Source organism: Theropithecus gelada, chromosome X (genome assembly GCF_003255815.1).
Source record: "Theropithecus gelada isolate Dixy chromosome X, Tgel_1.0, whole genome shotgun sequence".
NCBI classification, from domain to species: Eukaryota; Metazoa; Chordata; class Mammalia; order Primates; family Cercopithecidae; genus Theropithecus; species Theropithecus gelada.
This window is the reverse complement of record NC_037689.1, coordinates 35363711-35380698: the sequence shown is the minus strand read 5'-3', so window position 1 is coordinate 35380698 and position 16988 is coordinate 35363711. Positions and strand designations below refer to the sequence as shown.

At 38.6% G+C, this 16988-nt stretch overlaps 2 protein-coding genes across 14 annotated transcripts in view; one reads left to right on the top strand and one right to left on the bottom strand.

Annotated features, from left to right (window-relative positions):
• The window catches only part of GPM6B (glycoprotein M6B), a 170223-nt gene extending 166226 nt beyond the window's left edge, over positions 1 to 3997 (top strand). For 5 of the 8 annotated variants that reach the window (XM_025371619.1, XM_025371615.1, XM_025371618.1 and 2 more), the window contains one exon: positions 1962 to 3997. In XM_025371619.1, coding sequence (XP_025227404.1) covers positions 1962 to 2111 — 150 coding nt within the window. In that variant the 3' untranslated portion in view covers positions 2112 to 3997. Of the gene's footprint in view, positions 1 to 414 lie in introns of all 8 variants that reach the window. The other 3 variants (XM_025371621.1, XM_025371620.1, XM_025371616.1) reach the window with 1 other exon arrangement.
• Positions 3998 to 5574: 1577 nt separating this feature from the next.
• OFD1 (OFD1, centriole and centriolar satellite protein) overlaps positions 5575 to 16988 on the bottom strand; it is a 34752-nt gene continuing 23338 nt past the window's right edge. For 3 of the 6 annotated variants that reach the window (XM_025372015.1, XM_025372013.1, XM_025372014.1), the window contains 9 exons: positions 16542 to 16653; positions 14258 to 14866; positions 13765 to 13891; positions 12520 to 12620; positions 11094 to 11204; positions 7662 to 7819; positions 6726 to 6896; positions 6154 to 6221; positions 5575 to 5867 (listed from right to left, as the gene is read on the bottom strand). In XM_025372015.1, the coding sequence (XP_025227800.1) occupies positions 5825 to 5867; positions 6154 to 6221; positions 6726 to 6896; positions 7662 to 7819; positions 11094 to 11204; positions 12520 to 12620; positions 13765 to 13891; positions 14258 to 14866; positions 16542 to 16653 (1500 nt within the window). In that variant the 3' untranslated portion in view covers positions 5575 to 5824. Of the gene's footprint in view, positions 5868 to 6153; positions 6222 to 6725; positions 6897 to 7654; positions 7820 to 11093; positions 11205 to 12519; positions 12621 to 13764; positions 13892 to 14257; positions 14867 to 16541; positions 16654 to 16988 lie in introns of all 6 variants that reach the window. The other 3 variants (XR_003117343.1, XR_003117344.1, XM_025372016.1) reach the window with 2 other exon arrangements.

Genomic DNA, 16988 nt, shown 5'->3' with positions numbered 1-16988 from the left:
AAAAAAAACCACCTGTAAAATCATGGGGGTGACCTGTTCTTTTGGTTGAGCAACAGGTAGGAAAGATAACTGCCTGCTGCTGAGCAGATGGTTTTGGAAAGATGAGGGGAATTAAGGCATTTAGCTTCATCCTTCTCATGCTGTTGACCCAGCTCTCTGGTCTTGTTATTCTTCAAACACATCCAAGTACTTTTAATAAACTTAGGGAAGAACCAATGACTTACATTGTACATATGTGATGAGAAAAAGTTTGTGTGTGCTAGATAGGAAAATTGTCTCGTGATTTTAAGTGGGGAAAAAAAAGAAACACCTTAGACTATGAGCAGGCACCCATCCCCACCCAAGTTTAGAAGTGTCATGGCATTGGCCCTCACTGCCTGTATCTTACTGTCCTGTTTTGTTCTCTTCCACCAGCTGATCTACATGATGGCTACTACATATAACTATGCGGTTTTGAAGTTTAAGAGTCGGGAAGATTGCTGCACTAAATTCTAAATTGCATAAGGAGTTTTAGAGAGCTATGCTCTGTAGCATGAAATATTACTGACACTCCAGACTAAAGCAGAGTCTAGGTTTCTGCAGTTTTGTTACAGTAATTTGTAAATAGCTTTAGTAAACTCATCTTGCATGGTAGATTAATAAGATGACTTACTGTACATGAATTACACAATAATGAGATCTGGCTATTTCCACATTTTGAAAAGGATTCAGTTATTTACTGACACTGGTGAGCATCCTCTTTAAAATAATGTTCTCATACTTAAACTTTAGAGAGCAATATCTTTAAATGAAGTATTAACACTTTGGAATAATAACATTTTCTGTTATTTTTGATTGCTTGATAACCAGTTTCAATGATGAAAATGAAAACAAGTGCTGAAGATGAAATGGATTTAATCTGGATTTTGTTTTGTCACACCTTCTGGAAAATACTTTGCAAATATGTTCTAAATTTAAAACAATTTTTTTATGATCACATGGTTCACTACTAAATGACCCTCAAATAAGCCAGATGAAAATTTGAAGAAAAAGGTCACCCAGTTCTCTGAAAAAAAGGATTTATATGTGGATATTTTTCCCCCCCAACAACACAATCATTCCTTTAGAGCCCACAAAATTGGTAACCTTAAATTGTGTGTTTTGGTAAGTAATAACTGTTTCCTCATAGCTAGTTCTCAAGCTGCATGTAAGATTTTAACGGGAAGAGAAACTAGGCCTGGACCTGAAGGTCTCAAATATGTTGAGAAGGAAGTATGAACTATAAGGAACTTGAGATGTAGATTTATTTTGCAGGAAATACAAGGAAAATAGGAAAGAAGTGTTTGCCGCATCAAGTGTAAAGAATGATACTGAGGATTTTTGCATTTTATGAAATGAAATGGCATTTACAAAATGAAAAGTGTAGTTTCACAACTAAATTTTGTTAACAGAGACTGCATGCTTTGCTTATAGTTCTTAATTTTGGTTTTGACATTCACTTAATTTTTTCCATGTTAAATATGTAGTTTAATTATTTACTCAAAATAAACATTGTTCATGCTTTTAGGCCTTTGGGGGAATTGATTTATCTACAGGTAGAAAATGTCTTTGCACACACTACACTTATTTCAACTATACAATGTGCTCCCGAACTTCCGCATCAATCTTTAAAATTACTCTCAAAATGGTTAAAAAAAAAAACCAAAAACACCCTCTTGTATTTCATTTTTGCTTTTTCTTAACAATACCTTTGGCCATTTTTTTCCAGTTCACTATGTTTGTGTACTAACTTTTCTTCAGCCTTTTAATGCGAAGCCAACTAGTAGAGCATGCTTTCAGGATTTGACAGCTCTGCTAGTAGAGCGAGTATTAATACAGAATAACCTTCGCCCCCTTTAAAGTCAAGTCCGTCTAATCTAACTAGCGCCTCGCTTTGCCTTCTCACATGCTCACTAGCCATCATGCTCACCCTTCTCTTCCAGATCCACTTCCTCATGATACTGTCTTCTAACTGGGCTTACTTAAAGGATGCGAGCAAAATGCAGGCTTACCAGGATATCAAAGCAAAGGAAGAACAGGAACTGCAAGATATCCAGTCTCGGTCAAAAGAACAACTCAATTCTTACACATAAATATTTGCCAGAGTGTTTCGACCGACGTATTTACAGCTCTGACAAATCATCAGACAGCTGCTCTGCAGTACAGATGTGTATCCCACCAAACTAATGTAGATGTACAAACACTTCACTGTCTGTCTCAAGCTGCTGGGATGTATCTCTAGGAAAACCTTCCAGTGGGTAAATCTTTTTCTTTAGAACAAATATTGGAGGTTTCATGTTAGCCATTTTAAAAGGCAACACTTTGGGAATCTGTGGTGGCATGTTCACATTTATTGCTAGGGCAATTCTACCAAGACACTAATGGAATATGTCACACCCCTTGATAGGGACCTGTGACATGCCAGCATCAAGGGGTAACACCATAAATTCATATATATGCCATCTGTCCTCAAATAAGTGTTATCTACATGGAAAATAAAATGGAATTGATGTAAAGTTCCATTTCTGACAGCTGACATTTATTAAGCTTTGGATCAAAGATAATGTGATTCTTATGACTGACTTTTCAAATTAGCTTTTCCCTCCCAAGTCCAGGACCCTTTAATTTCCTGAGTCAATCAGAAATATATTTTTCAATAATGCTAAAATTAGCTACAATTCTGCTGACCCTACTATTAAACAATCTGGATTCTGGACTCATTGACAAGCTTTCCAGAAGCAATTTTGTAACAGATTTCATTTTAACAAAATACTGATTCAATTTTCATTATTCTTGGGAAATGTCAGCTCTGCCTTAATGAGTATTTGCTTTGAATTTCTAAGAATTTATATCATAACTAGAGACCCAAATATCTTTCACAGAATTTTGTTCCATAAATGTTTTTAATTAAGAAGTGTTACCTTATTAAAATGACCACCATTCTAAACCATTTTTCAGTGGTCTGGATACTAAGTTTACAGTTTCATACCAACTATGTAAAACCTAATTGCAAACTGACCACAGACCTCTAACCTCCTGCTTTTACAGACTTGAATACTTAAGTAATTTAAATTAGGGTTGGTATTACATTTTTTCTTATCTAAATCTTAGTTTCCTGGAATAAAGTTTGATGTTCAGCAAGAAAACTGCTTGAGTTTAAGCCATTTTCAAAAGAAACCTGCCTTCTACATTATTGTGTTCCAGAACATTAAGTGACTGTAGGTACTGGGTATTAGTGATGGTAAACTTTGTGTTGTTCTTTATGAAATGATTCATATTAACTGTTGGGTGCATCAGTGCTTTTCAAAGGGGCTGCTTACTATAGGGTTAACTATGTATATTCATTGTTAAGAGTTAACTTGTGGTTTGGCTGTTTCCTGGATTTTATAACATATACATGTGCAGAAATGTATTCAAATGAAAGGAAGCATACCTTTATTAAGATGCTATTAAAATTGAACATCAAGTATAATATTTCATTTGGATTCTTTTTTTGGTTAATGCCTAAAAATGCCTATTTGGGATTTTTTTTTTTAATTAAGAGAAGCTCTCTTCTTTGTAGAACAGTTGTTCCAAAATAGCTTAGTGTTTTGTTTTCCTGTTGCATGACAGATTTAACTATTATTTCCAGCAGTGGAGGTGCTGTCAGAGTCCAGTGTTCTAGAAGAGGCAGTGTCTAAAGCCTAATTTTACTTTTCTAATTCTGGTAGCTATTACCAGGAATTTTTGGAAGTTTTGTTTAAGTAGTCTAATATTTTTTATGTAAAGAGCATTAAATTTTGCTATGTATAAATTTTTGTAACCTAACAGTGAATCAATATTTTCTATCAGTGCCAAGGGCTTCCTGTAGTTCTATTCAAGTGTTACAATAAATATTTGTAGATAATAGTCGATACTTGTGTATGCTTATTTTAAATATCTATTTAGGTGGAAATAGTTGTGGATGTACTAAGAGTAATGAAATAAAATTATAGCTTCATTCACTTGCCTTTTTACCATACATAAATCCTATCTTTGTCCTCAGTATGGTGTCACTTTTGAATAATGTGCATAGTCAAGATTTCACATTGGTATGGAAATCAAGTCTGTGAGTGCTACTTGGTTTATTTCTGGCAAAAATCTTTTCAGCAATTTAAGAAAATATTATATAATCCACTGGGCTGTATTGGGCATAAAAGTGCCACTAGCACTTCTGTAGTTCTCTGTGTAAAGTAAGAATTTTTCTGAGTAGTTTTTCAACAAATAAATGCCATCTACCTATAGGATCAACGAGGCTTAAACTTGGGCAAAGTAGAAACAAAATAAGAGCATGTGTGTAGTTATTTTTCAAACCAAAGGTACAAAAGTCTATTGATTTATTCTGGAATATAAAAAAACCTAGTTCTAACGGTTGACTCTCTAGAGTAGCAGAGCTAAATACGTTACTTAGGATTTTATTTTATAATCTGTTTAAACTCTTATCTGTCAACATGATTATGCATTTGGATTCTGTGCATCTGACCTTTCTTAGTGAGGCCCAGCCTGTGTCACTGTTGACACATGGCCATTCCTAAATGAGGTGCTGATTCTAGATCATCACCCTTTGTTCACGCATGGCAGGAGAACAATCAGGAGCTCAATTCGTGTGCTATTTGTCACCCTACTTAGTATCTTCTGTTTAAGTGGCATTTTGTGCAATTATTTAAGTCACATGAGTCAACAGAGGAAACTAAAATAATGGTTAGATAAAACCACAAGCAGCCTCTTAATTATCCACAGTGATCCTGCCACAAAACCTAGGACCCTTTAGAGGGTTGAGTAGAGATTTTTTTCCAGTTCTGACTTGTAAAACTTGACCTTTAAGAGATGAAAATAAAGTCAATTATAGGGAAGGAGCCCATTCATTTAAAAACAAACGAAATACTTGAAGCCCATTCATTAAGTATGAGGACCAAAGATTCCATAATAAAGATGCTATCTCAGTCTGTTCCTGCCACTATAACAAAATAACTTAGACTGGGTGACTTATAAAGACCAGAAATGTGTTTCTTACCGTTTGAAGCTGGGAAGTCCAAGATCAAGGCACTGGCAGGTTGGATGTCTGGTGAAGGCCCGGTCTCTGCTTCCAAGATGGTGCCTTGTTGCTGTGTTCTCCAGAGGGGACCAATGCAGTGTCTTCAAATGGTGGAAGGGCAAAAGGGCCTCACTAGTTCCATTGAGCCCTTTTATAAGGTCACTAATCCCAGTCTTAGTCACCTGTGAAAGGTGCCACCTCTTAATTCTATCACACTGGGGGGGTTTAAATTCCAACATATGAATTTTGGAGGGACACATACATTCAAACCACAGATGTCAAAAGTAAAGACCAGAGGCAATATCTTACTATTTCTAATGCCTAGAAAAATCTGTTTTTATGTTCAGGGACAAAACAGGAGTATGCTGAGAAAAATAACCTGTTTTACAGGTAGCAGCCCAACTTTGGAGAGAAAAGAACACAGCTTAAACTTCCAAAATGTAGGCCTGGAGTTGACCAATAAGATAGATATACTCATTTAAAAATTTAAGGTAAAAATGAGGTTAAAAGCCAGTTCCTTTTATTATAATGAATGAGAAATACTATGACTGGAGAAGAGGTTTCACGTGACTAGATTATTCTTGGTTCACACACTGTGGTATCAAAATTATGAAAAAAAAAAAAAAAAAAACCCACACTGGATTACACACATTTTTATTGAGTTTTGTCTGATGATAGAGAAACATTTACAAAGGAGTAAATGTTATGTAACTTCTCATGGTATGTAAGTTAGAAGCTGGGCAGCAAACATGGTTACCAAGAGTCATCTGGTTCTTCATGAGAAAAGCCTGTTAAACTAAATTAGGGAAAGACAAAAATTAAAATGTAAAATTTTGTGTCAAGTTTATTTGCTATCTTCATAATGTTCTCAATTCCTTCCCTGGGGGGTTTCTGCCCTAGCTTACAATTTATATCAGGATCAATTTCACAAGTTAAAAAACTCAATCGTTTTTATAGTCAGTAATTTTGACTGATTCAATAACTTCTTACAGGCAATCTCAAACATCTAACCGTTTCTCTTGGCTGACAAAATGAGCAATTAACAGTTTGTGTATGAAACAGTATGTAGGGAAAACACGTACCTTTCAACTTTGTCACTAGATTGCAGCGTGTCCACTAGGGAGCCTTCTTGGACCATCTTTTTTGAGCTCTGATTACATGGAGGGGGTGGAAAATTTTGAAATTAGATATGCATTAATTTTATGAAATACTTTTCTCTAAGAACCATTTTTGAAATATATATGTAATTTAAAAGTCTAAAAAAGAGGTGACTTTTAAACATGAAATTTAGCAAGCACATCAAAATAAACTATAGGGTATGCATTTAACACCCATATTACTACAGACTTACATAAAATATTAATGTCAGTACTAATGCATTTGTTATATGATAGATCTTTTCTTCATTGTTCTTAATGAGCCACCCCAACTTTTAAAACCTCTTAAATCTTTTACCTTAAGCAAAAAAGCTATGAGTTTTTGTCAAAAGAGTAGAATATTTAAAAGACTCAAGGTTCCATTTGAACTTTGGATTTTCTATACTTTTCACCTTTTTGTCTTCAATGGAGAAGATGGATTCCCATCCCAAGAAGTTAAACCACGGAAGCCCTGGATGTCCCCCACCCACAGATTGCCCTGTCCATGGCACTGGCACCTTATCTGCTGACTGCTGGTCTTGCTCCTGCTGGATGATTTTCATGTATTTCTCTAAAGGGTTTTCACTGTGAGCAGATTTGTCTTTCATTTCTTGATTACTCATTTCTAATTCATTTTCCATTTCTAATTCATTTTCTATTTCAATCTTCAGTGATTCTTCAATCATCCTCTATAAAATAGGCACCAAAACAGAAAATACACAAATATATTTGTAACACTTTATGTATTTTAAAAATGCACTAATATTAATCCCGATCCTTGAAGTATAGCCTGTGTGCCAGAGGACTAATTTTTAAAATTGAAGTCATTGCTATCATCAAAGGAAGACAAATATGTCATCTCAAGGAAGGTATTAATCGGCAAGTGTCCTGTGCTTTAGACTTGAATTAACCAGAAGTCCAAGGAACATTCATATGTTAGAGTAATTAAAGCAAGACTTAGCAGGCATGTTAAGTGGACAGAGTAATCCATCTGCTAGGACCAGAATCGGGACACAGAAGGCAAGAAGAGAACTAGAGGAAGGAGGAAGGGAATGTGTGCCCCTGGAAGCAACCATGGACTGGCAGCCATCTCCTCCCTTGGGTTCTAGTCCCAGCTAGCTGACACTGACAGCCTCTTCTTTAAACCCTGTTTTCAAAGCAAAGTTCTGCAGCAAAGCACAGTCTACCTTTTTTACAGGCTTGTTTTAAGGATCAGATGAGAATGTACAAAAATTACCTTCAAAAACCATCCTTTACTACAAAACTCCTAAGCTGCACATTCTGTGCAGCCTTTCTCACCGTCTGTAAGACCAGGAGAGGACAGGGATGCCTTTTAAGGCACCTGCCGTTCCTCTGACTTTGTACACCAATTGACTCCCCTCCCTGAGCTCAATGTACTTACGAAAGGTGTACAACGGAGCAACCAGTACAGAAAATCAAGTCATACTTATTACCCTCTCCTGATACAGTTTTTCTAGTTCTCTTCGTTCCCTTTCTAAAACTTCTTGTAGATTACTCTGCCTTCTTTCTTCTCTCTGCCTTCGTTCTTTCACTTGCTGTTCCCGTATTTTTTCTTCTTCCTTTTGTTCTTCAATTTGTTTCTGATCTACACCTAATAGGACAGAAAATAAAGAGTAGCTTCCAGTATCAGACTGTTCAAATGAATGCAGGACCAGTCTGCAGAAGCCCTTGCCAAGACCCACGGAGACTCTGCTTGGCTTTTAGTTGACTCTGTGACCTGCTTCAAGTCACTGTTTCATTTTCACTCACTTCAAGCCCCCAACCCCACTCCTTGAACTGCACCCTACTTCACTTGGCTAAGACAAATAACAAGTCATCCTCACCATGACCAACTCCAATTGTCCTCCCTCCATGTCACATGCTCTCATCTTCTTCACAGATCTCCTCCCTCCTTTCCAAGGCAAACCCTGCATTTCTGCCTCTGCCTTTGATTGTAATCCCTCCCCTATCTTTAGGACCCTGACTGAGCCATTAATCCCTATTTCTGTACACAGTAGTTTTAGAAGTCTTACTCCCATAAAGATGCTCAAGTCTGTCCTACCCCAACAAAACAGAACAGAAATCACACCACTGCCCTCCCCCCACCGGCCATTCCAGCCATCTCACTGCTCATTCCCCACTTCCTCCAAACTGACAGCAGCCCTTCCTTGGGTTTTAGCGATCACTTGTATATGGATCCTTTCCATATCTTTTCCTCTACTCCTGATCTCTTTCCCTAGCCTCATGTCCACATTTCTGATAGTTCCCTGTGATCCGCATGTGGAAACCCCACAGCACCAGCTTTGTCCTGAGCGTGATCGTCCCAGTCCTTCGATCATACTCTTTCTACCCTCCAACCACTCAGCCACCAGCGCTTGCAGGTTCACACTCCCTGTCCTGTGGCTGCAACAGGGGCCCTTCTCACCATCTTCCTGGACTACTGAAACAGCTCAGTCAAGGCTCTCCCTGAAGCCGGTCTCTGCCTTCCAACAACCTGTGGTCATCTGCACCAGTCATTTCCTGACAGGAAGATGTGGATCTGCTGTGTGTGCAGCATCTCCACTCTGAGTCCAATGCCATGGTAGTCCAGGCTCTGACAATCTGCCCTTTTCTTTCCAGACTGATTTCCTACATCACCACCAACTTTGTACTAGAAATATTTCATCTGTACCAACCCACTCACTGGGGCCTGGCCATGGCTGTATCTTCCTTGCTCAGCATTCACCCTCACTGTCTCCTCAGTCTGTAGCACTCCCTTGCTCTCACAAAGTCTGAAATGCTGTTCAAGACCCAACTGAAATGCCACCTCCTCCTTATTCGTGAAGTGACAAGTAACCACTCCAGCATCTTACTTGCAGGATATCTTGTACCTGCTTTGTCAAAAACTACACATATTTGTTTCTTCCACTTCTATTCCTTCCAGGCAAGGCCCATATTTTAATTACTTGTCTGTTCTCTCTGCATCTTGGCACAGGTCCCTACATCTCAAAAGTTTAATTAGACCCCAATCCCAGAGACAATTATGCTGACCTTTCTCTTCTGGCTCTGACCCATAACCTACATTTTTTTTTTTTTTAACCCAAGCAATGCTAATAAGCAGAAAAATTCATAGGTTCAGCAGAGGACTTTGAACCTTTTTGCTGTGCCTTGTTCTAAAGCGATCAGCAGGAACTGAGTTTTACCAATAGGAGAGAAGCAACACAGTTTCTTCTCTCTCTCCCCGCATCTCTTCTGAATCCTTCTCATGAAATTAAAATACCAGAGGAGATAGTTGATCATTTCCACAGGCAGAAATGCAACTTCCTCCTTGCTAGAAGAAAAAATGGTTACTCCTAAACAAGATCGCTCTCTTATATGGAATAGTAATCTCAAAATAGGAATGTTGTTTAAGCACCAATTACAAAATAAAGAGGAAGAGTGAGCTGCTTCTCTGCTCTGGTGTATATTTGGTAGTTGCAGGGTAGTATACAGAAACCTCTTGGACACAAGGGGAAAGAAAGGAAGTATGTCCACGGGGCACCTCTGAGACACCAGATTTCAGACTTTTTGAATTCCCTTTGTGCCCAGATGAAGAGGTGAAATGACAAATATAACAATTTCTCAATAACCAAAATGTCACTCACCATGCTGCTTAATAATTTTTAAAGCCAATATTATAATCTATGTTGCATCTCAGTGGCAGAACACCTAGTTACTCAGCTGATTTCCCTTATCCTATCACATTATTTGTATTCCCTCGCTCAGGTCTGTGCCAAATGGGTGCCTGTAGACACTCCCTCTTGTGGCCGCGGCCCCTACTCCCTCCCTCCCTGCTGCGGTCCTGGGTGATGGCCTGCTGACTATCTGCCTCCCCTACTAGAAATCCAGGAAGGTGAGGGCTTGAGCTACAGGCTCAGCCCTGAGCAAAGTGCCCAGCAGAGAGAAGGCTCTAGATCAAGTCTCACTGAACACTTTCCAAAGCAGATTTACTCTGGAATCAGCAAAATCAACCCTCTCAAAACCTCTTGCCTCTTTCAGTAATTTTATACGTTCCTGAGTACCATGAGTAAAATCAAGAAACTGCTAACGGGTTTTGGGTATGTTTTGGGTATGATGTTTTTCCAATGTTTGGGAGGGACTAAGAGGTGGCTTTACTTGAGAAAATTCCTTTCAGCTTTGAGGATTAAACACTTGGTCCAAGAAGAAAAGGACCTGGCTGTTGGCTGAGCCCTGGAACAAAGCACAAAGCTCCCACGGCTCTCTTGCCATCTCCCTTCACCCCCAGTGAGGGAAGTAGGTAATCTGGAGAAGAGGAAAGAGGAAGTGGGCCAGACAAGAGAAGTCTGATGGCCAGTTTTCCTCTAGTGCTAAGCTAACTTGGTGTCATAGCTTTTCCGAAGATTGAAATACAAAGTTTTTCTGTCCTAATTTCTTATGACACAAAGGAAACAAGTAGATAGAAAAATAAATAATATTTAAATGTTACAATCACATTAAAGATATATGATAGGAGTTAATTATTACTTCAATTTTTCACGGTGATTTCCCAAAATGATAAGGTCCCCATGGAACAGTTTTTGTAGAAGAGTCTTGGAGAAAAGTCCAACTACTATTCCAGGCACTGAAGAGTTAATGAAAACACTTTTTAAGCAACTGGCCTGAGAAGCTAAATGAGAAGCCTTTTCTTCCAACGTGTCCTTTCCTCAGCACCGTCTTTACATGTTCACGTGGGAATTACTTCAGAAATGTTGTTAACAATATAATGCCACTATAACTCCCCAACCCAAGATTTTGACTAATTTACACCTACAAGAAGACTTCAGTGATACATGAAATAATTCACAGAGCACACAGACTGGTATTTAGTATGCGACCCTGCTGACTGTTAGTTCAAAAAAAGAACTTACTTGGGTGCTGATATGAGAGGGGCACAGCAGCTGCAGCAGCATCCACATGAGGCATATCCCCGGCAGGAGAGAGCCCATCCATTTCCAACTGCCTTGGCCCGTTCCCTGCAGCTGCATGAGGCACAAACAATTATCCCATGAGTCCTTAATAATAACACCAAGACAAAGAAGGGCAGTGCAGTGTGGGGGCAACTGACTGGAGAACGGGAACTGAAGCCAAAGTAACTGGGTGCGCCCTTTCCTAACAGGATTCCATGAAGTTCCCAACATAACCACTTGCCAACGTATTTGCTTGTCAGAGTGTTTTTGTACTTGAAAGAATTAACTTTGTTTACAAAATTAGATTCGTTACCCAACAGGAAAATCAACCCAGTGACAGTGAAGAATTCAATTGGCTTGCTGATAATCATTTGAATTCCATTAAACTATCAATGATTTAACACAAAGACTTTAACAAATATTCACAAAATTTACCAAGCCCTCTCATTTAACTGTTCAAAATATTACATTTTCAGATTTGAAGATGAAGTTTACAAGGCTAACCAACAGCTTATATACAAATATAAAGAAAGAACCTTAGAGATGATAGGCTCTACATGCTTATTTTACACTTACAAAGTGGCTACAAAGTGAGACAGTCTAAGGCAGAGCCATAGCCAGGACACGAGTTTCTGGACTCTTAATATTCTTTTATCTCCATTCTTTTACTAAAAATGAGGTTTTGTAAATCTGAGGCAATCAACAGAATCAGTAAATTTAGAAAATAACATCCTTACGCCAGGCACGGTGGCTCATGCCTGTAATCCCAGCACTTTGGGAGGCCGAGGCGGGCGGATCACTTGAGGTCAGGAGCTCAAGAGCAGCCTGGCCGATATGGTGAAACCTCATCTCTACTAAAAATACAAAACAACTAGCTGGGTGTGGTGGTGTGTGCCTGCGGTCCCAGCTACTTGGGAGGCTGAGGTAGATGAATCGCTTGGACCTGGGAGGAGGAGGGAGGTTGCAGTGAGCCAAGGTCAGACTACTGTACTCCAGCCTGGGCAACACAGACAGACTCCATGTCAAAAAAAATATAAATAAACATTGTATTCTATAAAAAGGTAAAAATAAATTAAGAAAAATCACTTATTTAAAATCTGATAATTATTTAAAATCTGATGTTAATAGTTCATTTATAAGCTAAAAAATTAGCTCAAACTCTGAAATTATTAGTCATACTGAAATTTTTAAAAAGTAAACAGACACATGCATGAAAATCTTCATGAGAGAAAAATGAGGTGATACATCTGTACTTGTGGTTGTATCACAAAATAATAATGACCCAATTTGTAACTGCTTTTCTTTTTAAACCAATGGATACATTTCACCAAAACTAAGCTTTCTAGATTTTCAACTTATAAAAACTGATACTTATATTTGAACTTACATTCAAAAGATGATTCAAATTCCTCATTATCCTTAAAAGCTAGCTTGTCCACATCTGAAAATTCACTTTTGTCCTGAAGTTCAGTTTGTCTTTGATAAAGACTAGATTGGAAGGATAAAATTCATGAATGTGAAGTTTTAATAATGGAAAACCAAAGAGCACAAGGTGACAAAAAGCCTTTTGTGACTCAAGAAAAGGCTCTGCAAAATTCCTTTTCTCTTTGTCTTGTAAAGAATAGCTCCACCTCACCACCACCACTAGGCATTGTTCTCAGCAATTAATACCTGTTTACTCAGTTACTCCTTGTAACTATTTCATGCTGTGAAGTAGATACTACAGTTGTTAATAAAGAATAATGTTGTACTCTGAATGCTATTCCTAGGAAATAACCATAAAACATTTCTGAAAAAAAATTCTGCATACTATCAGCATGAACCAGCTGAAGATGCAATACCACAACCTTGAGTGAGCAAAGTGCCCTAATTCAGCATGTGTGTGTCTTATCCTTTTGGCTTATCACCAAAAAAAAAAAAAAAAAAAAAAAAAAAAAGCTTTAGGACCATGACAGGCCCATGTGGCAGAGAACTACATTAACATGCAGATGCCCAGGCTGGAGCCCAGAACTAAGGAGTCAGTTCTCTCTGCTGTGGGGCCCAGGTATGGGTAGGAGTCTGCTCATCACTCAAATCACAGCCTGGCTGACCCAGTGGCCTGTTTCTAAAAACATCCACTCCTTCCTGTTTCAACAATCATACTCTACTCCAGAGCCCACTACCACATTTGAATTTATTTCAATGATATGCAGGTCAGAACCTTATCTGTTTATATTTCAATGCCAAAATATTTTTAAATGACTTTTTAATGATGTGTAAAATTGTTCCAACTTTAGAAATAACCTCCATTTGTTTGCTTTCAGATTTTGTACATTTGTTTTTTATCTTAATAAACCAAGTCTATTCACAGAACCAGGAAGATGCTTATTTACACCAGATTGCATGGTCCATATATCAAGTTTAGCAAATAAGCATTATTCACTTATTTGCTAAAAACAATCTTTTTCCCTCCAGGTAATTTAGATGATTCTCAAAAATGACACATCATTTTGCAATCTGATTGCAAATTCTATACTGCCACATGATCTATAATAATTATCTCCAAAAAAAAAAACCCAGTAAAAAAAGTGAAGGCTGATACAGCAAATAACATGATTCAGCTGAAGCTAATCAATCAGAACATTATACTTACCCCACTTTCTGCTCCGTAGGGCTGGAGACGGGAGGGATGGAGAGGCTGTGCCTAGACTCAGTGGGTGATGGTAGGGGCATTCTGTCAGGACAAGGACTGGGGGAAACAACGTGTGATCTGCTCAGACCTAAGGTGCAGAAAGAACCAAGGAAAGAATATTATCAATTGCATGGAGAAGATACCAACGTGGTTTCTAAAGAGCTCTATTAGTTTGAAAATAAACTGTTATCCTCACAAAAAGCCAACTATGATGCATAAGATCCACAAAACTAATGATTCAAGCACTAAATTAAATTGCAGTGGCAATAATAAAATGCATGAAACCAACAGGCAGCAAAGGAAAGGCGACTATCACTCTCTAAACAGTTCTGTGTGCCAAGCAAACAGCAGACCTTGCCACTCTGGCCCGGTGACCCTCACAGCAACCCGTGTCGTGGGCAGGGTGGCTACCCAACTCCAGAGCACCCCACAACCCTTTGTGCGGGTGGCTTACCTTCTAGATACATTTCACTTTCGAGGCTTCTTTTTGCTTTTGGAAGGGGTGTGGAAGAGAGGCGTCTGGAGGAAGTGCCCCCGTGGAGCCTCGAGGCTGCACTGCCTGTCAGTGCTTCCAAGACGTCATTCCTTTCTTCTTTAAGTGTGCCCACTTGAGGCTGCTCACAGACAACTCTGTCCTCTCCAAAGATATGTCTTTCCGGGGAACTCGAAGTAATGTTTTTGAAGGCTTCCAGCAAGTGCAGAGATGGTGGGCTCTTTGCTGCTAGTGGGCTTTTGGCAGAGTTTTTAATGACTCTCCGATGGTAACTTCTGAAAGCCTTTTCCAAGCGTTCAGCCTCTTGCTGAAGCTCTTTGACCCTTGCCTTAGTATTGGCTACAAACTCAAGGTCAGAATCAGGGGAACTACCCTCCACCCATGCATTTGGACAATTTGTGATCCTTGATGCAACCATACGTGCTAGAACTTTTTCATGTTTAAAAGGACTGTTCAAGAAATCCCCACTTATCTCATCACTGAGAGGCACCATGTTGCCATTTATTAATCCATTGACAGAACGATCGATCACAGACTGCTTTGGATTGCAGTACACTTCATTCTCTAGGGCTGCAGGGTACAAAAAGCAAATTTCAGAAATGAGTGAACAAGGCAGAGAAGAAAATATACTCGAGAATATTATTTTTTTGAAAAATGGAAGAAAGTAATAAGGACAAACTTGCATGTTAAAGTTTCTGAAGCCATGGTAATGATAACCACTAACATTTATTGAGAGCTTATTATACCACCTACAGCTTCATATGTCTTTTGTAACACGATATAATTTCAGAATCCATTATGCACAATTTTGAAATCCACAAGGCTCTGAGAACTGAAAATTTATTCATAATTTATTTGGTGGCAAAGCCTAACCAGACTTGAACTCATTTGGCTGAAAAGTTTGACCTGAACTGATGTAAACCCATTTATAATCTTTATTTATCCCAGCATGAATATTCATACAGTTGACTGCAAAATAATTAATGTGTTTTACTATAGGATGCTGTTCAGAACTCCCAGGGCTAGTGCGAAATCCACAGCATATGGCCTGAGTTTCATATAAGGAAGTGAGGACCTGCATTCACAACAACACTGTGGTCAAGGAACTCTCACTGTTCCGATTTTACAGATGGGGGAACTAAAGCTTACTGAGGCTGGGTCACACGGTTAGCAGGTCTAAGAGCTACTGGGCTTTCCTAATGCAAAGCCAGTGCGTGTGCCCCACTCTCCTGCAATGCCTCCCTGTGATGCTGCAAGAAAAAAGTTTGCCCTCGGCAACACATGCATGCGAAAGGGTTCTATCCTCATTCAACTATTTTTTATTGATAGGAGACTGCTACGACTTCAGCTGTGAGAAGTTTTGCAAACAGAATTGAAAGAAAATGAGGAACAGAAAAAAGTAGAAATGAGTAGAGATAAAAATAAAACAAGTGCTGGTAGAAGAGAGCAAGGAGCTGATAAGGAAAGAATGCAGGTGGGAATGAGGAAGGCTCAGACCTAGTTGAACTGGTAACACGTATGTACTTTCTTTGAGCTTGAAAGCAACTGAAGAAGAAAGTATCTAAACTTCAATATCCTTCTTACGAAGTAGGAAGGGGCAGAGATGCATCCACAGTGAAGACACAATAATAAAATGATACCAATAACCATTTCCTGAGTGTCTTTTATGTCCCAGGTACTGGACTGAAACCCATTTCATTTCATCTTTTTCATCATGGCTCAGTAGGTATTATTATCCCCATTACAAATGAGGAGACTGAGGCCCAAGGAAGTTAAAGTAACATGCCCAAGGTCAAACAACTTCAAAACTGGGGTCCAAAAGAAGAACAGTTCTCTGATTCTGAGGGCAATGTTCTTTTTGCTAAACCACCCTGCTTGTCCTGTATATTTATATATCTATCAAGGAATCCGTAAAACTACTGAATTGGTGTTAACATTGGGGTTACAAATAAAAAAGGAAATCCTAGAATGAATGTGGGGACTTCTATGTCACCACCATGCCTTTCCTATTGGGGCATGAGACTCTCCCAAGCCATGAGGCACCTATGAAGCAAATCACTTTTGCTGATGATCCAGATGGTATTATGAAAATGGATAGGGAGTTTTACTTCTAAGATGACACATATTTCTATGGCTTTTCCTCTAACACAATAATTAATATTCAATAAATTATGATCATTACATTTTCACAGACACCAGAAGCTTTATACACACAAAAATATTTATGGGTTAAAATATCTCTAACCTGTCTGAGTTTGTTTCAGTTGCAATTTTAAATCGGCAACCTGAGTAGTTAACCTCTTTACAGAAGTTTTGTAACCCAGAATCTGGGCCTTCAGCTGTGCAGAATGCTCAATCTGAAAAGATTCAGAATAGGAAAAGAAATCCATGTAAAACAAATCATAGCTTGCTTCAAAAGGAAAAATTCTCTTATCATGTTTGTACTCTTTTTGTTCTGCCAATTTCAAGAAGCTTTATGACAGTAAACAAGAGGGTCCCTATAAAAAAAAAACACAAGCAGAACAAACAAGTTTTTCACCATCTTTTTCAGTCATATCAAAGAACTCTAGGGCATGCAGGCAGAAATCAGAAGACACAGTGAATGTTTGTAATACTTCTCAGGGTGAGAATCGAGAGATAACAGTGGGTACCATCAGGCACTCAGAAAATTTTATATTTAGGTGAGTTTGCT